At 38.7% G+C, this 24,758-nt stretch overlaps 1 protein-coding gene across 6 annotated transcripts in view; it reads left to right on the forward strand.

The window, feature by feature from the left end:
- Nucleotides 1–24,758, forward strand: part of DCLK1 (doublecortin like kinase 1) — a 574,006-nt gene that overhangs the window by 451,092 nt on the left and 98,156 nt on the right. For 5 of the 6 annotated variants that reach the window (XM_059684420.1, XM_059684417.1, XM_059684419.1 and 2 more), the window contains exon 6: nt 13,417–13,511. In XM_059684420.1, coding sequence (XP_059540403.1) covers nt 13,417–13,511 — 95 coding nt within the window. Of the gene's footprint in view, nt 1–13,416; nt 13,512–17,176; nt 21,063–24,758 lie in introns of those variants that run through there. The other variant, XM_059684422.1, reaches the window with a different exon arrangement.

Consider the following 24,758-nt stretch of genomic DNA (forward strand, 5'->3'; position numbering starts at 1 on the left):
TTTTTACTTGAATTTTAGAAACTGATGCAGTGGAAGAGAGGATGGCTCAAAGGTCTGGGAGACTCCATGAGGCCACTGCAGTCATTCTGGAAATAAATTGATAGGACAGAATTTAAATAGCAATGTTGGGAATTGGGGAGGTGTCTAAAGGGAAATGAAACCAGAAATTTAAGTGGATATGAGGCTAGAGGAAGAGAGGGAAATCAGAGATCAGAAGCAGATCTGTCAACTGAGGAGGAGAGGTAGGGAATGTGTTCCATTTAAGACATATGGAGTGACATCTATTTGTACATGGCCACCGACAGGACAGCAGGGAGGAAGATAGTGTGATAGAGTAAAAGAGTGAAAGGGGCATGTGTGGACATGTGTGGTGTGTGTGTGTGAGTAAGGGGCAGTTAGATCTCACAGGAGTCCTGGGGACTGGCAGATAGGGCTCTCCTAGACAGGGAGCCCCCACTGCCACTGTAGGCACTCCCAGGGTGGCTTGACTTTGGCTTGGAACCCATGCCATCTTGTAGAGGGGAGCAACAGAGGCCAGGAGTACTGCCACACCAATATCCAGACTGACCTCAGACATCACATTGGGACCTATGCAGGGAGCTGCTTGCCAGCCATAACCCGTGTGTAACCACTACCATGCCCCGGCAGTGAGCAGCACAGTACCGCAACTGGGGTCCTAGATATCTACAGTAAGTGCATGTCAGACAGACTTCCTGAGCTTTGCCTCCTCACTGGAACCCAAACCCAGCGCTTCAGGACCCTGCACTGTGAGTGTAAGCCAGGGGTATCCCCCACCCTGCTCCATCCCTGGTCCCAGTACAGAGCCACAACCAAGTGTGCACTACACCCTGAACCAGACAGAGCCCTCGTCTGGCATTCGCCCTGCCCTGGCACAGGCAGCTGCAGCCTGGTGGGAACTGCATCCCCAGCAGAGACAGAATTGCCCGGTGTGCACTCTGGACCCAGCCCAAACAGAGCTTCTGGCTAGTGCGTGCCCAGCTCCCAGCACAGACAGGGCAGTCAACCAGCACACACCCTATCCCCAGCCCAGGTCAGAGCTGCTGGTGCAACCTGGTGTGCCTAGCCACAGGTCACAGGACCACACTGCAAGTGCACTGCCAGAAGGACCTAGGGCACCATCCTGCCTTGGGTGCTGGGGCCACACAGTGAACTGCATGCCAGAGGGGCCTGGGGACTCACAGGGAGTCATACACCAGAGGAACTGGGCACATGCCCTCACCAACCCTGAGAAATGGACAACTGAGGGACCAGAACCATGGGAGAAGGGGGTACAACTCAGAGCAGAGACAATAAAGGTGTGAAACTCAAGGCAGACCCAGCCCCCGGGCTAGCAAATCCCTAACCATTGGACTGCTAAGGGCTTCAACCCCTCTTACCCCAAGCAGAAAGCCCAGGGCCATAAATAGACACCAAAAATGGGGTACAAAGCAAAAAAAAAGTAAAGGAGGAATTGCCAGAAAAGGAACTAAATAAAGTGGAGGCAATCAATATGTCAGAGAAAGAATTCAGAGTTAAGAGTCATACAGTTCCTAAAACAGCTGTATGAGAAAATCAACAACATATGTAAGAATCAAGAGGAAATGAAGAATGATATAGCTACAATAAGGAACACAATGGAGGGTTTCAACACTAGACTAGAAGAAGCAGAGGACCAAATCAATGAGTTAGAAGAGGGTTATAAAAAATACCCAATCAGAACAGCAATTGGAGAAAAAATATTAGAAAGCAGGAGGAGAGCTTAAGGGAGCTTTGGGACAACATGAAATGAAGCAACATCCATATAATAGGTGTGCCAGAAGGACAAGAAGAGGAGAAAGGATTAGAAATTCTATTTGAAGAAATAATGACAGAAACCTTCTTGGATTTGGGGAAGAAAAAGTCACACAAGCACAGAGTCCCAAACAAGATGAACCCTAAAAGATCCACACCAAGACACATTGCAATTACAATGACAAACATTAATGAAAAAGAGAGAATCTTAAGGGCTTCAAGAGAGAGACAGAACGTTACCTACAAGGTATCACCCATTAGATTATCAAATGACTTCTCAACAGAAACACATCAGACCAGAGGGAATAGAATGAGATATAAAAAGTGATGCAAAGCAAGGGACTGAATCCAAGGATACTCTATCCAGTAAGGCTATCATTCAAAACTGAAGGGGAAATCAGGAGCTTCGCAGACAAAAACAGACTAAGGGAGTGTAAAACTACCAAGCCAGTGATGCGAGAAATGCTAAAGGGACTGTGGTAAAAAGAAGAAATTGAAAGGGAAAAAAAGAACACAGACATAAAGAATAAAAATGCTACAAACAAGTACTTATCAATAATAACCTTAAACATAAATGGATTAAATGCTCCAATCAAAAGACATTGGGTGGCTGAATTGATAAGAAACCATGATCCATATATCTGCTGTCTACAAGAGACCCACCTCAGAACACAGGACTCACAGAGACAAAAAGTGAAAGGCTGGAAATTAATAAAAAACTGTGAGAGCAATACTTATATCTGACAAAATAGGCCTCAAAGTGAAGGCCATAACTAGAGATAAGTAAGGCCACTTCATAATACTAAAGGGATTGATACAACAGGATATAACTCTGGTAAACATATATGCACCCAACACAGGAGCAACCAAATACATAAAACAAAACAAAACAAAACAAAAAACAAACAAAGAAAAAAAAACTTCTGGAAGATATCAAGGGAGAGATAGACAGCAATACAATCATAATAAGGCTCTATAATACCCCATTGACATCACTGGATAAATCTCCTAGGCAAAAAATCAACAAAGAAACAGCAATCCTAAATGACTCACTAGGTCAGATGGAACTAATTGACATCTTCAGAATATTTCACTCCAAAGCTACAGAATAGACATTCTTTGCAATTGCTCACAAGACATTTTCAAAGATAGACCACATATTGGGACACAGGCAAAGTTTCTTCAAATTCACGAAGACTGAAATGGTATAAAATTAGAAAACAACTACAATAACAACAATTAAAAAATCAAATACTTGGAAGCTAAATAGCATGCTATTAAACAATGATTGGGTTACTGAAGAGTTAAAGAAGAAATAAAAACAGCCTGGAAAAAAAATGACAATGAAAACATAACAATGCAAAATCTATGGGACACAGTGAAAGCAGTCCTGAGAGATAAGTTCATAGCACTACAGGCCTACCTAAAAAAACAAACAAACAAACAACAGAAAAACTGTAAATAAACTATCTAACCCTATAATTTAAAGAATTAGAAAGAGAGCAACAAGAAAAGTCCAGAGTAAGCAGAAGGAAGGAAATAATAAAGATCAGAGTGGAAATAAATGACATGGAGACCAAAAAAAACAGTACAAAAGGTCAATAAAACCAAGAGCTGGTTCTTGAAAGAATAAACAAGATTGATGTACCTCTAGTCAGGATCACCAAGAAGTAAAGAGAGAGGACCCAAGCAAACAAAATCAGATATGAAAGAGGGGAAGTAACAACTGACCCCACAGAAACACAATGGATTGTGAAATAATGCTATGAAAAACTCTAGTCCAACAAACTGGACAACCTAGACAAAATGAACATATTTACACAAAAAATACAATCTTCCAAAACTAAATCCGGAAAAATAAAAAAATCTGAATAAGCCAATAACTATGGAGGTAATTGAAGCAGTGATCAAAAACTTCCAGCAAACCAAAGGTCTGGTCCTATGGCTTCATAAGGGAGTTTTACCAAACATTCAAAGAACTAAAACCTATCCTCCTCAGACAAGTCTAAAAAATTCAAGAGGAAGGAACACTTCCAAGCTCTTTCTATGAAACCACCATTGCGCTAATCCTAAAACCAGATAAAGACACTACAAAGAAAGAGAATTATAGGCTAATATTCCTGATGAATATGGTGGCTAAAAATCTCAACAAATTCTAGCAAATTAGATCCAGCATTACATTAGAAAGATCATACTAGTACACCATGATGAAGTGGGATTTATTCCGGGGATACAAGGCTAGTACAATATGAGAAAATCAATAAATGTGATACATCACATAAACAAATTGAGAAACAAAAATCACATAATCATATCAATCAATGCAGAAAAAGCATTTGACAAAATTCAACACCCTTTCTTGATAAAAACTCTCAGCAAAGTGGGAGTAGAGGGATCATACCTCAATATAATAAAAGCCTTTTATGACAAATCTGCAGCCAACATCATACTCAGTGGGCAAAAACTAAAACCATTTCCCCTAAGAACAGGACCAAGCCAGGGATGCCCACTTTCACCACTCCTGTTTGACATAGTACTAGAAGTGCTAGCCATAGGGATCAGACAAGAAATAAAATGTATCCAAATTGGAAAAGAAATAAAACAGTCATTATTTGCAGATGCCAGGATATTGTACATAGAAAACCCTAAAGTCTCCACCAAAAAAACTAATTGATTTAATAAATGAATTTGGCAAGGAAACAGGATACAAAATTAACACCAGAAATCTATGGCCTTTTTATACACCAAAAATGAACTCACAGAAAGAGAAACCAAAAAATAATTCCATTCACCATTGCACCAAAAACATTAAGATACCTAGGAATAAAGTTGACTAGGGATATAAAAGTCCTGTACTCTGAAAACTACAGGACATTGAAAAAAGAGATAGAGGAAGACATAAACAAGTGGGAGGATATACCATGTTCATGGATTAGTAGAATCATCATCATCAAAATGTACATACCACCCAGAACAATCTATAGATTTAATGCAATCCCTATTAAAATAACAATGCCTAGAACAGACACTCCAAAAATATATATATCATAAAAAATGACCCTGAATAAGGACAGAAATCTTGAGAAGAAAAAAAAAGATCAAAGTCGGAGGGATCACAATAACAGACACCCAGTTATACTACAAAGCCACTGTTCTCAAAACAGCATGGTTACTGGTGCGAGAACAGACACATGGACCAATTGAAGAGGATAGAGAATCAGGCAGTCACCCCAAACCAGTACACTCAATTGATATTTGACAAAGGAGGCAAGAGCATACAATACAGTCAAGATAGTCTCTTCAATAAATGGTGTTGGGAAAATTGGACAGGTACATGCCAAAAAAAAAATGAAAGTAGACCACCAACTTACACCATACACAAAAATAAATTCAAAATGGATAAAGGAATTAAATGTAAGAAGGGAAACCATTTAATCTTAGAAGAATCCATAGGCAGCAAAATATCAGACAAATGTTGTAGCAATATCTTTACCGATACAGCTCCTAGGGCACTGGAAACTAAGGAGAAAATAAACAAATGGGACTACATCAAAATAAAAAGCTTCTTCACAGCTTCATCAGCAAAACAACAAGAAAGCCCACTGCATGGGAGAACATATTTACCAATGCTATCTCAGATAAGGGTTTAATCTCCAAAATTTATAGAGAACTCATACAACTTAACAAAAGGAAGATAAACAATCCAATCAAAAAATGGACAAAGGACCTAAATAGACACTTTTTGAAAGAGGACATATAGAAGGTGAAGAGACATATAAAAACGTGTTCAATGTCACTAATCATCCTAGAGATGCAAATCAAAATGACAATGAGGTACCATTTTACACCTGTCAGAATGGCTATCATCAACAAATTGACAAATGACAAGTGCTGACGAGGATGTGGAGAAAAAGGAACCCTTTTGCATTGCTGGAGGGATGCAGACTGGTGCAGCCACTCTGGAAAACAGTACGGATTTCCTCAAAAAATTAAAAAATGAAACTTCCATTTAACCCAGTAATCGCACTTCTAGGAATATATCCCAAGAAATCAGAAATATCCATGAGAAAGGACATATGCACCGCTATGTTCATAGCAGCACAATTTTTAATAGCTAAGGTTTGGAAACAGCCTAAGTGCCCATCAGCAGATGACTGGATTAAAAAACTGTGGCACATCTACACAATGGAATACTATGCTGCTGTAACAAAGTGAGAACTCTTATGATTCACAACAGCATGGATGGACATGGAGAGCATTATGCTAAGTGAAATAAGCCAGTCAGAGAAAGATAAATATCACATGACCTCACTTATTTGTAGAATATAATGAACAACATAAACTGATGAACAAAAAAAGATCCAGAGTCCGAGAAGCATTGAACAAACTTCAGAAGGCAGGGGAGGGGGGGAAGTTAATAGATCACGCATGCATATAAGCACAACAAATGGACACAGACACTAGGGGTTTTGGGTATGTGCTGGGGGTGGAGGTGGCCGGGGAGAGGTCAATGGGGGGAAATGAAGACATATAATACTGTAATATTTTAAACAATAAATAATTTAATACAAAAATAAATAAAACGTTGAATTTTAAGCTATTTATTAAAAATAAATAAATAAATAAATAACAGTGGTACATCTACACAATGGAATACTATGCTGCTGTAAAAATGTAAGAACTCTTACAATTTGCAACAGCATGGATGGAACTGGAGAGCATTATGCTATGCAAAATAAGTCAGTCAGAGAAAGATGAATATAACATGATATCATTCATTTATGAAATATAATGAACAACATAAACTGATGAACAAAAACAGATCCAGAGACAGAGATGCATTGATCAGACCATCAAACCTCAGAGGGAAGGTAGGGGAGGCTGGGGGTAAGGGAGAGAGATCAACCAAAGGACTTGTGTGCATGCATATAAGCCTAACCAATGGACACAGACACCAGGGGGGTGGGGCATGAGTGTGTGTGGGGGGGCAATGGGAGGATAAGGACACATATGTAGTACCTTAATCAATAAAGAAAAAAAGAAAAAAAGAAATATAAAAGTAGTGTTATGTTTTCTTAATGTAGTGTCCCCTTTATCATTATAAAGTGTCCATCTTTTTTTCTTGTTATCTTCATTGTCTTGAAATCTATTCTTTCAGGTATAAATATGGCTACACCTGCTTTTCTGTGGATGTTATTTGCTTGGAGAATAATTTGCCACCTTTTTATTTTGAATCTACTTTTGTCTTTGCAGCTTAGATGTATCATATAGGTGGGGGTTTTTCTTTTCCACTCTGGTATGCTGTGCCTCTTTATTGGTGAATTCAGGCCATTTAAATTAAGGGTAATTATTGATGCATGAGGATTTCTTATAGCCATTTTATTTATTTATTTTTTTCCTTGTAGATCTGTGCCTCCATTGGTTCTTTTCCTTTGTGTTTCTGTCTGTTGTTTTTGTCTGGTGGTATTCCATACTTCTTTCCTCTTTTTTAAAGCTATGTGTCCATGTTTGGGGATTATTGTGGTTACCATTATGTTTATATAAAATAAACTTGCACATATACCATAGTTTTTTTTTTCTTTAGAGTGTTTCTTATCTTCATCCTCCTTTGCCAGTTCAGGCCTTTCCACTCTCCACTTTTAGGTTTTTGTTGTTACAAATTATCCCTGTTTATGCTGTAAGTTTTTGTTGATCTTACTTGTGTAGTGCTGTGACTTTATTATCTTTGTTTTATTTTTTTATTTTTTAAAGTATGTTTTATTGACTTTTTACAGAAAGGAAGGGATAGGGATAGAGAGTTAGATACATCGATGAGAAAGAAACATCGATCAGCTGCCTCCTGCACACCCCTTACTGGGGATGTGCCTGCAACCAAGGTACATGCCCCTGACCAGAATTGAACCTGGGACCTTTCAGTCCTCAGGCCAATGCTCTATCCACTGAGACAAACTGGTTAGGGCTATTATCTTTGTTTTAGGTAGAATGACACCTGTGAGCATTTCCTGCAATGGAAGTTTTTTTGGTGATAAAATTCCTCAGCTTCTGTATGTCTGGGGATATCTTTATTCTCCTCCATCTTTAAAGGATAATTTTACTGGATATATTATTCATGCTGGTAATGTCTTTCAGATGTTTGAATATTTGGTTCCACTCTCTTTTGGCTTGTAGAGTTTCTTCTGAGAGGTCAGTTGAAATTCTGATGGGTTTTCCTTTGTAGGTCACATTCTTCTTTTCCCTGGCTGCTTTGAGAATTTTTTCTCTGTCATTAGTTTTTGACATTTTTAATACCAAGTGCCTTGGACAGGGCCTCTTTGGATTGAGGTGACTAGGTGTTCTGTTTCCTTCTTGAATTCATGGATCTAGTTCTTCCTATAGGTTTGGGACATTCTCCTTCACTATTTGTTTAAATGGGCTCTTTTCCTTATTCCCTCTCTTGCTCTTCTGGAATAACTATTATTCTAATATAGCTTTTTCTGATGGAGTCAGATAGTTCTCATAGGGCGCATTCATTTTATCTATGCTGAGGTCTCTCTCTTCCCTCTGCATCATTTCTGGATTCCTATCATTGATATCACTAATTCTTTCCTCTATCTGGTTCGCTCTGTTTTCTATGCTCAATAGTTTACTGTTAATCTCCTTAATTGCATGCTTCATTTCCAGATTTTCATATTGGTTCTTTTTAAAAGTTTCAGTCTCTTTGGTAAAATACTTATTTTGTTCATTGATTTGTTTTCTGAGTGCATTGAGTTGCCTGTGTATGTTTTCTCACATCTCATTGAGTATTTTCAGAACTGCAATCTTGAAATCTCTGTCATTTATATCATATATTTCCATGCGTTCCTGCCTATTTTCTGGGGATTTTTCATTTTCTTTTGGATCATTCTCACTACTGTGGTTATTCATGGTATTTGCTATTCTCCTTTGCCTAGGCATTTATATTTGTATATTAGTGACTCAAAGCAGCTTCCTCTGAAAAGGTCTTTCTACTATTTTATAGTAGATGACACTGAATTATAGAATGTTTTACCTCTGTGATCTCCCAGTCTTTACCTTCAGTGCTCCCATAAGTACAGCCTTGATTCTTGGGGGTGCAGTTTGTTTTGCCCTCATGGTAATGGTGTCCCCTGAATTCTGTGGAGTCTGCCCAAGCACCCAACTGGGGGATCAGTCACAGAGGGAAACCGGTTTTACTGCAATAGCTCTTGGTTACAGGTAATATGCTCCTCAACCCAACTCCAAGGCCAAGGGGAGTCGAATTTTGGGAGTCCAACTGGTTGCAGGGCTCTGTGGTTATGTTTTTTTGTCTGAAACACCAGTGCCCCAACTGACAGTAGAGAGCTGCAGGACAGAACCCTGTGCTCTATCAGGCCTCTGCTGGCTCAGTCACTGTTTGCTCAGCTCACTGCTCACCCTGCTGGACTACTCCCTGCAGCTTTCTGTCCTCCCAGCTGAAAAAGTACCTTCTACTACTGGCTTCCTCCCCTTTCCAGTCCAAGCCTCAAGCTTCCAGCTGCAGGGCTGTGTCTGTTGACCATCTGTGCTTTCCTCTCTCTTTGTCTCTCCATTTGTTCATGGTTGCCCATCTGTAGATGTTTCAGTGCCAGAGCCTTTCAGGCATGCCTCTGTGTTGAGCAAGGAATTTTTGCTGAATTATAGTTGATGAACTTGTTGAAATTTCAGGAGGAGAGGCCAGGGCCTCTCTCACTGCCATTCATCTGAACACTCCACTTATCACTTTATACCTCAGTTTCATCATCTGTAAAATGATACTACCTGTCTCACAAAGTTATTGTGAGAGTGAAATGAGATCACATATATGCATATATATTTGTGTATCTGTATGTATGTGTGTTTATATACACATGAATGTATGTCTATATACATATACATATACATATACATATACATATACATATACATATACATACATATACATACATATACATACACATACACATACACATACACATACATACATATATATATATATATGTGTATATATATATATATATATATATATATATATATATACTAGAGGCCCGGTGCACAAAAATTTGTGCACTCGAGGGGAGGGAGGGGTCCCTCAGCCCGGCCTGTGCCCTCTCGCAGTCTGGGACGACTCGGGAGATAACGACCTGCTGGCTTAGGCCTGCTCCCGGGTGGCAGAGGGCAGGCCCAATCCCTAGGTGCAGCCCCTGGTCGGGCTCAGAGCAGGGCCGATTGGGGGATTAGGGCACCGCCCCCTGTTATGCACAGAGCAGAGCGGATCAGGAGGTTGCAATGCCACTCTCAGTCATGCTCAGGGTAGGGCCGATTGGGGGGTTGGGGCACCGCCCCCTGTCACACTCAAGGCAGGGTTGATGGGGATGTTGTGACGTCACCCCCTGTCACGCACAGAGCAGGGCCAATGAGGGGGTTGGGGAGCTGCCCCCTGTCACACACAGAGCAGGGCCCATCAGGGGGATTGGGGCTCTGTACCCTGTCACGCACAGAGCAGGGTCGATCAGGGGGTTGAGGAGCTCCCCCCTGCCATTCACAGAGTAGGGCTGATAGGGGAGTTGGGGCACCACCCCCTGTCACACACAGAGCAGGGCCCGTGGGCGGGTGGGGGGGTTGGGGCGCCGCCCTCTATCACCCACAGAGCAGGGCCAATCAGTGGGTTGGTGTGCCGCCACTGTCACACTCAGGGCAGGGTCGATGGGGATGTTATGGCTCTACCCCATCACACAGAGCAGGGCCAATCAGGGGGTTGGGGTGCCGCACCCTGTCACACACAGAGCCGCAGGGCAATCAGGGGGTTGGGGAGCTCCCCCCTATCAGGCACAGAGCAGGGCTGATCAGGGGGTTGGGGCGCCTTCCCCTGTCACGAACAGAGCAGGGCAGATAGGGAGGTTGTTGCACCGCCCCCTGTCACACACAGAGCAGCAGGATCATCAGGGGGTTTGGGCGCTGCCCCCTGTCACGCTGATCCCGGTGCCGGGAGGCCTCTCGGCTCTGCTGATCCCGGTGCTGGGAGGCATATTACCCTTTTACTATATAGAATAGAGGCCTGGTGCATGGGTGGGGGCAGGCTGGTTTGCCCTGAAGGGTTTCCTGGATCAGGGTGAGGGTCCCCACTGGGGTGCCTGGCCAGTCTGGGTGAGGGGCTGAGGGCTGTTTTCAGGCTGGGGGTGACTGAAGCTCCCAACCGCCCCTTTTTTTCTTTTTTCTTTTTCCTTTTTATTCTGGGCCAGCTTTAGCTCTGAGACTGTTGAAAGCAGGTATCTGGTTTGTTTGGGTTCTATAATCAAAACACTGTGTCAACTCCAGCTCTGAGATCCTGGCTGGATGAAAGCAGGTTTCTGGGGTTTTGTTTAGCTTCTATATTTGTAACAATGTTTCAAACTGCAAACTCAGAGGCCAGCAAGGCAGGCAGGGAACGTTGGAGTCCTCCGTCACTGAAGCAAGCAAGCCTCATGTTAGCTTCAAGCTGCCTGGCTGCCGGCCGCCATCTTGGCTGGCAGTTAATTTGCATATCTTGCTGATTAGCCAATGGGAAGGGTAGTGTATGTACGGCTAATTACCATGTTTCTCTTTTATCAGATAGGATATATAACATTTAAATTATATATATGTATATAAATTAAATGTTCCATTGAAAATAAGTTCTTCAATAAACTGAAGTGAAAGTTTTTTATTGTTTTCTTTTTCTTTTTTAAACAATGTATTCCTAAGTCTGATTTCCTAAGAATCCACTTCCCCTTCCCTAATTGGCTTGATAAGATCAGCATCTCAGAATTTTAATATGTCAATACTATGTTTGCTTCCCCATTTGCTCATTTTTTTCCCCAATCTGTTTAGCCTTTTGGTACAACAAAAAGGCATAAAGTGGAGAAGCGGGCAACGAAAATATTACGTTCATAAAACATGTTTTTCCATCAACTCCTAGGGATATTTTGCTTACTGGTTTATTAGTTGCCCACAGCTCTTTAGTTCTTGCCTGTTTAGGAGCCCTTCCCATTGAGGCCACTGGCTGGGAAGTCCAGTGCAAAGAGGCCTGAGCATCAAGCTCAGTAAGGATGGACTGTAGAAAGCAAGCAAATTAAAGCATGCTCAGTGCTCTCTACTTTAAGCTGCCAAAAAAACTGAAAAAGAATTTGTATTTTTTAAATCACCAAATGCATTTCAAAGGCAAAACAAATTAGTGCAATGTAGGCTATATGACATTTTCAAAGGTCTTTGGAGAAGACAAACAACCTCCCACTTTCATGGACCCAAAGATTTTGTGCAAACATTGTACATGCGAAATCAATAAACATCATACCACTACATTTTTAAGGATATACTTAGTACTGGGTAATCAACAGGCTTTAGAAGAGTTGCTGTCATTTTGATTTTCAGATGAGTCACTGGGTCTCTTGCTTCCCCGGAGGCACTTTATTATGATTCAGTGCAAAGTACTGAAAAAGGGCTCCAGCTTCCGGCCTTCAGGGAGTTAGTGGTGTCTGGGAGGGTGTTGCAGTGGCTCCCGAGTTGGCATGAGGCTTAATTTACACCTTTGATACAGCCTGAGACAGAACCTGCACCTCCCACTGCTGCTTGGAAGACGTCAGCCTTATGCAGAAAAGGCATCTGCTGATGAATCCTGCATCTCATTCCATCTGCTCTGGGAGCAGCAGCCTTAGCCATCCTTAACTAATCCAACTGCCTCACATTTCTGCGGGTGCTTGGCTTAGTGCTGAGAAGGGACTTTGCCTCTTACTATTGTCAGGTCAAACAGTAAGACTGTGTCCATGTTAGAACTCATAGAAGGTAAGTTAAATGCATCATTGCTCTTCCTTTTAGAAAATGTTTGTTATGCATTCTTAAGAATGTGTGTGTCTCATTGCTACTTCTACTTCCCTGCCTGTGGATGTGAAACATGTAAAAATGTTGTCCTTATATATCTTTGTAAAGTAATATCTTTAAGTGTTTTGTAATTCTACTTAGAGAAAAATAATTGTTAACTTGAGCTCTGTGGCTTTGGTTCTGTTTAGTGATAATGTTGCATGAAAGTCTTAATAATCAGGTAAAATTCCAGTGATTTAAATCTATTAGAAATCAGCTTTTATTTTTCAACAGTGGTAAAGACAATCAGTGAGGAGTTCTCAAGTGTCTGTGCCAATTACTTTATCTTGTTTAAAAGCAGGTCCTTCAAGTGTTTAGATGAGGGAGATGTGCAGGGCAGAAATGGATGCAGGAACTTCTAGAAGTGAATTAACTATAAAAATATAGTGATTTAGTTTAACAAGTACTGTGAATATCACCTGAGAGCTGTGCTAATATTTACTCCTACTGGAAGCTAACGAATTAAGGATGAATCCCATTGAAAATGCCCCAGGGCTTTAATCACATTCCCCAAATCTCTATCTGCACAGTCAAAGACATCATTAATAAATTCATCAGGAAAGGTGTGAAAAAACATTTAAAAAACATTTAAAAAATTTTATGTAACCTACTGCTGAAGCTTTTTCTCAGGCCCACAGATAAAAAGGTATCTGGAATTTTTGCAAATGTTCCTCTGTAATTATTTCTCAGAGAAGTTTATTTTGTCATGAAACTTTTTTAACATGCCATTTTCCCATCTGTGATTTTTTGTACTTCTAGTTAATGGGACCCCTGGTAGTCAGCTCTCCACTCCACGGTCTGGCAAGTCACCAAGTCCATCACCCACCAGCCCAGGAAGCCTGCGGAAGCAGAGGGTAAGGAAATAAGCAAGCTACTTGCTTCAAATCTGTATGCACCTTGGTGCAGAATAGCATAGGTGCCAGCAAATAGTTCTCTCATAATAGCACTCTTGTCTCTAAGTAATAACCAGGCAGAGGTAGAACAGGAGGTGAGCAATGGCGGGTTAGTTGTTATGGCTATAGTTTCTCTTAGGTAGAACTCAGGGCTTTTACTTTCTCTATGAACCTGTTTAAACCTTATCTCTGAGAAGAATAAACAGTTGCTGCTTCACTTTTTAATTCCTTACTTTTTTGTCCTGAATTACAAAGACCTTACATGCACTGACTTGTAAGCTTCCTGAGTTTAGCAAGCTTTATTGGACATCATCATGGATCATCAGCCTTCCATTGGAAGGAGAAGGAAAATTGCCATTGTTGGAGGGGTGGCCCATTGTCAGGAGTTGCTTTATAGCATAGAATGGTGTTCCAGAGTGGATTAGGGTCAATGGAAAAGGACATGGGTCCATATGAGACATGCTTTTGTGAATGAAACTCACATGGAGGACCTTGTTTTTCATCACTACCTGACTTTAATTTTTAGCTTCCTGTGTAATGATGGAGAAGATAACCAAGTTTGGAGATCAAAATTAAAAAGTTACTGAAAACAGTGTTTGCTTCTCCACGCTAAGGAAGGGGAATTGAAGAACTACTGTTTTTATCCCTTTACAACCTGTAATGTTTATATTTTCCAGAAAAACTAAGGCAAGACTAAAAGGAGTGAGAAGGGGAGGAGGGGGAAGATACAGTGGAGGAAATGGAAGGCCTTTCATTGTTTGATTTCACAAGCAAGGTGGGAAGAAATACAGGCACTTAGGAGGTTTTATGATGGTGCTCACTGAATATTTTAATAAGCAAAGGCTTCTTGGAGCCTTTGGACATCAAAAACTAGACTCTTGAATTTGGCTTCTTTTATTAAGTGTTTTAAAATGAGACTTCCAAGTTCCATAAGTTTAAACTGTAACCAACATGGAAGCTCCTCTGTTCAAGCTTCCTCCCAGGTTGTGTTCACACAGCACTGTCTAAAGTGGGGGCTGTGGAATCAGTCCCTAGTCCCTTTGGAGCCTGTCTCACCATTTTCAGGTTGTATTGTCATTCTCCACTGATGCCCTTGGCATAGGGTTTGGCTTATTTGGATTATTTGATGAGGCCCGGAGTTTGGCACCAGCTCCTTCACTAAGTAGCTGTGTTATCTTAGATTAGTCTGTTATCCTTTATGGGTTTTGGAAAAATGAAAGAAAATAAAGAGGCTCTTTCCAGATAGAAAACCCAATAATTTTATTTCAGTTCTGTTCAAGTGTTTTCAGTATGGTTTTCTTCTTGGCCACAGTCTAATTTGGCATTTTAAAGTACAGTAGTTATTAGTAAACTACTAAAAAGAATTGGCCAAATTAATTTAATCTGCTAAATGTCTATGTTTGAGTGGAGGGAGTAGTAGGGTGATTGTGTGTGTGTGTGTGTGTGTGTGTGTGTGTGTGTGTGTGTGTGTGTAAATATTGCCTAGCTAGGTCCCCATTTGTAGGAACAACCACTGGATATAGCACAGAAAGGGCCCTCTTTCATAGAACATTCTCCCTTTTGAAGTATATACTTTGAAGAGTATACCTGGTATAGAAATTCATCTTTATCCTTTGAATTTATTAAACTCAGATTTAGGATTTTGTTCATGCTTAGTGATTGAGATTAAATTAGAATGGTTGAGAAACCCTGTCATCTCTGATTTTCTCTCCTGGATGCTTATTGGGGATATAAAGCTCCTTGCTTAACCCTTTGTTTGAAGAATGAGGCTGGAATTTACTTCTGCTCTCTATATTTTCTATTTCACTATTATTTTGTCCAACTGAGGCAGAAAATTTCCATGTAGTTGCTAGCAGCTGTGTGGCCAACAGTTTATATAATTAACATTGTCATGTGGGAACTGATTGTAAGGGTTGGTTGTCTTATACATTCTTCATTTTGTCATTTAAATTAACAATGCAAGCATCATACCTGAGAGGGGAAAACAATACCACTTGTTTTAGAAAGATACAGGGTTTATCATCATCTGAAAACATTTATTACACACATGTTATGTGCGGAGAACTGGATGAATCAGAGATGGCTCAGTTTCCAGGCTTTTGAATTCAGGCCATAAATGAACATTCTCCATTCATGTACCATGTCAGTGGATGGGCACATTTCCAGCTGCTCTAGCAAGAGAAGCTTTCATCTGGGTGTGGAGTCAACTACATCAAATAACCTCTCCAGATTAAAATGGGCCTCTAATATCACTAAAAACTGATCCTGTTTCAAATTTGGTTAATGTTCTTCTCAAATGTTTGGCTGTACTCATATGCAGGAAATACTGAAATAAGTGAAAGATGGCAAGTGCTAAAAGAAGATATTTCAATGAATAAATTAACTTTTTTATTGCAAACTGGAAAGCAGTAGCTACTTCTATTTTCCCTCTCTGTAACCTAGCAACGTGGCCAGGAAAACTTGGCTGTCCCGCTAAACACACACATAGACACACACTCACACTTCCTACCTGAACATAAATTTTTGTGTTTTAAAGAAATAGTGAGATGTTTGACTAATTTCTTCACAAACAAGAAAATCATATTTTCATTCATATTAATTATGATAATCCAATCAGTTTTTTAACTTCCCTTAAAATCATATTTTTATGTTATCTCTCTTGGTTTTAGAATAGTTATATACAACAAGAGTCTGCATGCCAGATATTTTTCTTTATAAAAGTACTGTTAGTAAGGTACCAAGCAACCTCTCTGTTTTTACAAAATAGTTATTTAAATTGCTGTCTAGAAGCATTTGACTGGTCACAGATGAACATCTTGGAGGATCTTTTCCATCCATGAACTTTCTTGGGTCCCATTTTTTAATCAGAAAGAAATGTGTTATGTGGGTTGAATGAAGCTACCCACTATCCTCCCACATTGCTGACTTTTTGTAGGTTATCTGATCATTCAGATGATGTGCGGAGTGGGTGGTACAAAATAGGAAAGAAGCCAGGATTCTTAGACACTGCAGATCTGAGCTGGTTGCCTGGCTACTAATAGAGAGAGATCTCTTGGCAATAAGGGTGAAGGGGAGAAAAAGAGAGGTGCTAGGTGAGTGGTTGCGGAACTGGGGAAGAATATTAGAAAGGGGTGTGAGTCAAGTTTGAATTCTTTCTTTCTTTCAAACATAAAATTTGAAAAGGCACTGTTTATTAGGTTTATGTGATGTGCAAATACAACTGCTCTGGGACTCGAATTTGCTGAATGGCAGCTGGGGCTTCTAATAAATTATTTTGTGAAGTAAGCATATTCCTCTTCTACCCCAAATGAGAAGGAGGTGTTCAAGGATTGTCTAGATACATACAAGCAGGGATGGCATTGACAGACCTCAGGGGCCGTAAAACTTAACTGGACACAAAGGAAGGTAAAAGTTCTTGAGGAGATCAAATCAATAAGGCAAAATAAGGACTATTTTGTCTATTTAGATGGTTTCTCAATTATTTTTACTCTTATATGAATTTGGTCACTAATAGGTCTAATGACATTAGACACTACTTGTGCTCATTCAGTGTTGCTCCACTCCTGGGAGCCATAGAGCACCTATGAGGGCCGAGTAAACAATTTATACTGCCCTTCCTCTTACAGGACCTCTACCGGCCCCTCACTTCAGATGAGTTGGATTCAATGGGAGACTCGGTGTAAAAGAGACAATGGTGCAATGTATATGGTTTGTGATTAGGTGAAGGCTAAACATTTTCTAAGCAAAAGTCTAACAGTAAAATACACACAAAAAATTTTGCATACTTTGAAATTGCGAAGCCCAAATTATATAAAAGTAAATATACAGGCATTTTATATTTATGATGTTAATCCTGGAGTTTTTCTTTCTATGTCTCCTACATTATTTGATTGGGGGATCTTGAACACAACTCAGTTGCGGAGGTTTTATGCAAGGCCTGGCTCCAGATGAATTTCAAATATGGACCCAATATTGAATATAAGAATATGTTAATGATGCCGCAATACAGAGTTATAATTTCTGTATCTGGGGTTTTCATTTTAATCACAGTAGACATGTAGATACAATTTTTTCTGTATTTTTGGTCAAGCAGATTAAAATGACACTAAAACACATTTTTTTCTTAAAATTAAATTCTTTTTAAAATTTGGATTGATAATATTTAAAGGTACTTTTATAGCAAAATAATAAAAATATACAGGTAGATTTTTTTTCCTTTCTAGTCAGTAGAGAAAGCTACTTGTCATTTTGTGGATTAATATAATTGAGGAAAAATACCCATATCAAGGATACATCTCATGAAGATTTTAACATTAAACATTAGACAATTTCCTTATTTTTCTTGAGCAAATTTAAACTTTTTAAATTATTTTTTATTTCAAACAGTTTAAAAATAGCTGAAGCTAAACACTAACATGAAGAACTATAAATTATATAATTCCTCTCACAACTATATATGTAATTTTTCAAATGTGTAAAGTCTGTAGCTATGGAACTTTTTTTTACACACAGAACTAAAAAAATAATTGTATCTAGACTTCTTCCAAAATATCAATTTGAAAAGCTAAATTCTTTTAGATGGTACTGTATAAAGAAGGCCCCAAATATCTAAATCTCCATTCCAATAAATACTAAATCTTGGTAGTGTTCTGGAAATTTTCATATGCACAACTCCTTTTGTGTTAAACCAAATAAGTCTATGATTATAACCCATTGTTAACATTAACCTATTCTGCTCTTCTGGTCTTCTCTTTAAAAATTATGGTCAGCTTTTCTTAAACATAAAATAATTATTTTACAATCTGAATGTCAAATTAATTTAATGTGTATGGTCTATTGTATTTAAGCCATATCCTACTGATCACCTAGTTTTGCTAACCACTAACAATTTAAGACTTGTGAAGCATGGTTTTCATACTATACAGGCTTGACATATCTCAGTAGGTGATAAATTAAAAATGTATGATGTCATTTGGAGGCTTTTACTGGTGTTTTCAAATTTTACTTGAAAATGGATTTTAAAACAAAATGTTTGATTCAAGATGGAGAGAAATTCAGTTTTCATATACTATTTAAAATGTTAGCAATTTAACTCCTTGATAAATTACTCAACTATTAAATTTTACCATCTGGCTTATAGTTACATATGTTACCATTTCACTTTCCAAGTGAATAAAATACTTCAACCAAAAGAAGATTAAAAAAAAGTCCAGGCAATCTAACAGCATTTGAAAACTTAGCCTTATAATAATTAGTGCCTCATTATCCTGTCTGTTGGAGAGAAAGACACTTTTCTGGCAGGTTATTCGAGAACCGCAAACTGAACCATTCCATCTTGAAAGAGCAGTTCATAATAATACCTGTTCCAGACTTCATGTTTTAAAACTGTTTCCAATAGAAACGAACAAAGACTCCTGCTGAGATCAAAAGGCTGCTTTGTTTTATCTGAAATAGTAAACATCTGGGAAGTTGCCTATGTTGGTGTCGGTTCTAGTTATGTCTTTGTAAAATGCATTACTTAATGCCGTTGAGTCTTAATACATAAAAGATTGGTATGTATTTGACTGAACTGTCCAAAATGCAAAGAAAGCAGTGCAACGGTTAACTAAATCTGGTGGGATTAGATGGTCCAGAACAAAAATAAATTCCAATAATTTTAACTTTCCTACACTGTCAATCTTATGGAGAACTACTGCTCAGAGAGGTCCAATAAATGGTATTTATTCTGTATAAGTGGCAGATTTTACCAACTGATATGAAGTCTATGATTTTCTTTAGACACAGAAAAAAAACAACACCCTGAACTTGTACTAATTGATGATATCATGGCCAACTTTCCATTCAAGCAGTTTAAAACGGAAATGCTATTCCATGGCATTTAATCTTTTCAACATATGTCTTTTATTAAAGGACTGTTCAGGGGCAATGTTTATCATTTACTTTTTGAAACTGAAGTCCCTCAGAGATTGAAACAGCACACCATTTATAGACTTTGAGATATCTTTCTATGCAGAGTGTACATTAGACTACAGCAGAAATAGATAAAAATATTCTTAGCAATAAACCAGAAGTTTTTAGTTCATTAGTGGAACCAAACTGATGATTTATAGGCAGTTAAGATTTATTTGCATATGGAATTATTTTTTAAAAATATAGACACTGAATTTTAAAATTGTTCTACTAAGCAGGAAAGAACTCCAGCAGAAACATGCATTTTTGTCCTTATTGGTAAACCTTAAATGTGCTGAAGGCACTGTGCTCTAGTTAAAAGTTTGATAGTTTTAATTTGTACTCACTATTTTTCTTAAACATCATTGAAAATGATATAATAAATATTTCCCTGCTTTCATCATTTTAGAAATGCAAAACCCAATCATATATCAAGTGTGAAGTTCAGTGTGAATTCAAAGGACTGCTTTTGAAAGCCATGTGGTTAGTTTCTTCTTTGTCTTGCTTAATCAGTTAAGTGGAGGGAGGGGAGTGGTAAGCCACAATGTCTATACTGTCATAGGCTTTTAAAAAGTGTCAGGTCCACCCATCTGTACACATACCTGTATTTATATATTGGCTCTATTGGCTTATCTAAATATTAAAAAAATCAAATGAGATTTTCTAAAAATATTTTGAACCACCATTATGAACTGTATGTCCTCCTTATGTTACCCAGGAAGGGTATTTTTTGCATCCACTGTAGATCTATACATGATTGGGCTCTTTAAAAAAAACTTAAAACATGAAGTTTAAAAACCACATTTCTTAATATAAATGAGTGAAAATAGAGAATAATATTATTGAAAAATAATTCCATATATTTTAGCCATTGGACTGTTAAATTTTTCATAGTGGCCATATATCTATACATGTATGTGTGTGTTAATGTAAATGCACAGAGCTCAGTGTTTATGTGGATGTGCTTATATAAGTATTTGTGTATGTATATAGGCCATAAGTAGTATAGTATTTGTGACACAGCCTTCTAAGTTACTGGCTCTTGTGGAATTCTATATAAAACCTTCATGTCATACATTGTTACATATGGCATATTAGGGCATGTTTAAGTTCAAAAGTAGTTTGCTAAACTTGTATGGCAAAACAGTTCTAAATAGTCAGATGTACTAATTTTTTTTAAAATTGAAATCCAGATACACACAAAAATAATTGAAGTTTAGAAAAATCCAATTTGTGTTAAATGTTAAATATAAGCACACATTAATATTTATATGGTTATGTCTTGATATTCAATTATTAAAATGAATACTATCATAGATATTTCTCTAATGTGTACATATTGATGACATGTAATTATTGCCAATCAATATTCACTAAAAATGAAATATTGTTTTATAGATCTGTGAGTAGTTGAGTATTATATTGAAACAGAAATAGAAGAGAGTCCAAACTGTATTTAATTTGAAGTAAGTTTAATAACAAACTCAGATTACCTAGAAGGCAATTTTTTATGTTCTTTCAAAACACTAAACTGTTGACATATTTTCAGTAGTAACCTTACTATACTTACAAAAAAAAACCCACAACACCAACTGGCTATATGTGTGTATACTAGTATATCTATATAAATATATACACATGTAAAAATGTTAATTGAATGAATTTACTATTAAATGCATACATTTACCTACTTATACAAATTTGTACTAGACTTACTAGCATTTCTAATTGTGCATGTCTGTGACAACTTTATTTGACTGAGATATCCCATAGAAGAATAGTGTGAAAATTAGAGATGTATTTAATTCAGTATACCAAGTGCTTGATGCATTTGTTACACTGTCAGCTAAGAAAAAATTGTAATTTTGTTTGTATAATACATGTGGAAAAGATAGGAAATATGAAGCCCTAATTAAAATTTTTAAGGGTGCATGATAAAGAGTGTCCTTAAAATGTGGTTCATTTTAGTAAAGATGATGAATAAATTCCAAGATTGTATACATGATGCAAGTAATATATGAGTGTTTGTATTATATATGACCACAAAAAGTCTTTGAAGCCAGGGTAGTAGATATCTGAAATGTCATAGGCAAAGTACTATGGAAGTCACAATTTTTGTGATCTGTTTTTTGAGTTCATATTCATCAACAACAAGGAACTGAATTTATTTCTTCTAAGGAAATTTTACTTCAAAATACACCATGGATGTTGTAAATTTGGGTAGAATTTTAATAAAATGGTTGACATACTTTCTGCTTACAGTTTGACTTGTTTGGATATTTGTTATCTTAAAAAGAACATTTGCTGTTAAAATGTTTTAAAAACTGAGGCCATCAGCAGAGTTTGATAGAGCTACATAATGAAATGTTTCATTGAACTACCCAATTTTGAAAGTTTCATCACTTTGTGCTGTGGCTTCCTTGTGAAATGTTGTTCCTGTGTTTCACACTGGATCATGTTATTCCTCTCAAAGTTAAATTTGTGACATCACCTTAGAGTAACTATACAATAAACAGGAAAAAATACCTAATGTTGTTCAGTGAGTTTCTTTCAGAAAATTTGATAAGTAGACATTGAAATTGAAATAATGGTGTGGGGGAACGGTTACATTCATAATCAGATTTGTGATGTTCTTGTAATATAGTTAGCATCAGCAAGTGATAATTGAGATATTGCAGAATGGCATCATATAACATCTGAAGTGTACAATACTGACAATAACAAAAAAAAGAAGAAGACTATCTGATGAAGAATTTTATTTTAGTTGGTTAAATTTAAGTCATTAGTACACATTCCTCTCTGAGTTGCCTTAAAGGTGAATTTGCCAGACATTGGCAACTGGTTGAAAAAGAGAAATTAACTACATTTTTGAAGTATATTAGCTGTCTGCTGGGCTTGAAAGTATTTATCCAAGGTCATCTAATTTGCAGGGGCAAAAATGTGCTTGTGTATATATGTACATGTGCATATGCAAGTTATTTTAAAAGCACTGAATAAATAAATATATAAAATAAATAAATACATAAGAATATCAATGATAATAATAATAATAAAATATTGGATTACCCAACTTAAATTTAGAACAAAAGTCCATAATATGTGTCATTCATAATATGGTGTAAGGGAGAAAATAAAATTCTACTAATCTAGTTAGAAAAAAATATTTTACATTAAAATGATTATAGAAGTTCAGAATTCTGGTTTTAAATCTAATATTTTTACCAGGGTCATTTTAACCTTAAAATTACAGTTTACTTTAATTGGTTCTCTTTATTATTTCCTTGATAACCTAAATGTAATCAATGCCCAAAGCAATAATGATACCACTGGAAGGAATGTTCACAAGTTTATAATTCCCAATTGTGTAATACAGTTTAAAATAAAAGGTAGCAGATAACTGGACGAGTAGTGCACTCCCTTCATCACAGGTTGGAAATCCCATTTAAGGAGGAAATTATGGAGGAAATCATTTTACTTACTGAGAGGAGATAAACTAGATTATTTCTTAGCCCCCTTCCAAACTATTATCAAATTAAGAGGAAACTTTGTTGTCCACCCCTACTACCACTACCATGACAGTCTCTTCAAGACAATTGGTTCAGATTTTGAATTTGCAGATCTTGGCCTGATAATAGAAGTGAAGATAGACATACTGAAACAACAAAGTTGTAACTAAATATATTTAGTTTTGAAATATTGGCTCATAGGATTTCACTAAAACAGTTTTAATGCCAATATTCCCATTTTAATTTTAATTTTCTCTAAATAACCTTATTTCATAAATAACAGTTCTCCAGTCTTTTAAAACTTTGAGGAAATCTTTATGATAACATTTTACATTTTTCAGTATTTCTTCTTAATTTTATACATGATTGCCTATATCATAAACTTTATTTAGGCTAAACACACCATGAAGAATACAGACAAAGGAATTTGGAAAAAGGAGTTCCCTTTGTGCCTTGTTTCAAATAATGAATCCTATTAGTTATTGCAGATTGATGTCATCAACTTATTGTTCTATACCAACTTGAAAAGTTAATGTATGGTTTTTCTATATGCAAATAGAATTCCATGGATTTTAAGCTTCTACATGAAGATTATAATTTTACTAGGGGCCCGGTGCACGAAATTCGTGCACTGGGTGTGTGTGTGGTGCGGGGGGGAGTGTCCCTCAGCCCAGCCTGCCCCTTCTCACATACTGGGAGCCCTCAGATGTTTACCCCCATCACCCTCCAATCGCAGGATCGGCCCCCAGCCCAGGCCTGATGCCTCTGGCCCAGGCGTCAGGCCTGGGCAGGGGACCCCCATCTCCCCCTGATCACTGGCTCTGACCCTCGCCCAGGCCTGAGGCCTCAGCCAGAGGAGTTTACCCTCATCACCCTCCAATCACCAATCACCGGATCGGCCCCTTGACCAGGCCTGAGGCCACCGGCAGAGGTGTCAGGCCTGGACAGGGGATCCCCAGCTCCCCGCGATTGCAGGCTCCGCCCCTGCCCAGGCCTAACGCCTCTGGCCAAGGCATTAGGCCTGGGCAGGGGACTCCCAGCTCCCCGCGATCTCCCGCTCTGCCCCTGCCCAGGCCCAACGCCTCTGGCCTAGGCGTCCGGCCTGGGCAGCGGGGACCCGTGGTGGCAGCGGGGGGCGCCGCAATCGCGCGGGCTCCGCCCCTGCCCCTGCAGGACGCCTCTAGCTGAGGCGTCCGGCTCGGGCAGCGGGACCCGCAGCTGCAGCGGCCCCGCGATCGTGGGCTCCACTTTAGGCCCAGGCAAGGGACCCCTAGCTCCTGGGACTGCCAGCTTCGACCGTGCCCAGCTCCCATTGCTGGCTCCATCCCTACTTCCTGCTATCACTGGCCAGGGTGGCAAAGACGCCTGATTCTCTGATCATGGCTGGGGGGCAGGGCAAAGGCGGCCCCAGGGCTGCCTTTGCCCTGCCCCCCACCTCTTAGCTCCCCCCTGGGTTTCCAATCACTGTCAGTGGCAGGGGGCTTCTTCCTGCTTTCCCTTTCGCCTCCCTGCATTGTGCCTACATATGCAAATTAGCCGCCATCTTTGTTGGCAGTTAACTGCCACCTTAGTTGGCACTTAATTTGCATATAGTCCTGATTAGCCAATGAAAAGGGTAGTGCTGTACGCCAATTACCATTTTTCTCTTTTATTAGTGTAGATTTTGTTATATGAGGTAATCTTTAGAGATTTTGTAGACCTTGAATCAAGAAAAAATCACCAAGACAATTGCTTGAATCTGTTAAACATTTTT

Source organism: Myotis daubentonii, chromosome 2, assembly GCF_963259705.1.
Source record: "Myotis daubentonii chromosome 2, mMyoDau2.1, whole genome shotgun sequence".
Taxonomy (NCBI): Eukaryota; Metazoa; Chordata; class Mammalia; order Chiroptera; family Vespertilionidae; genus Myotis; species Myotis daubentonii.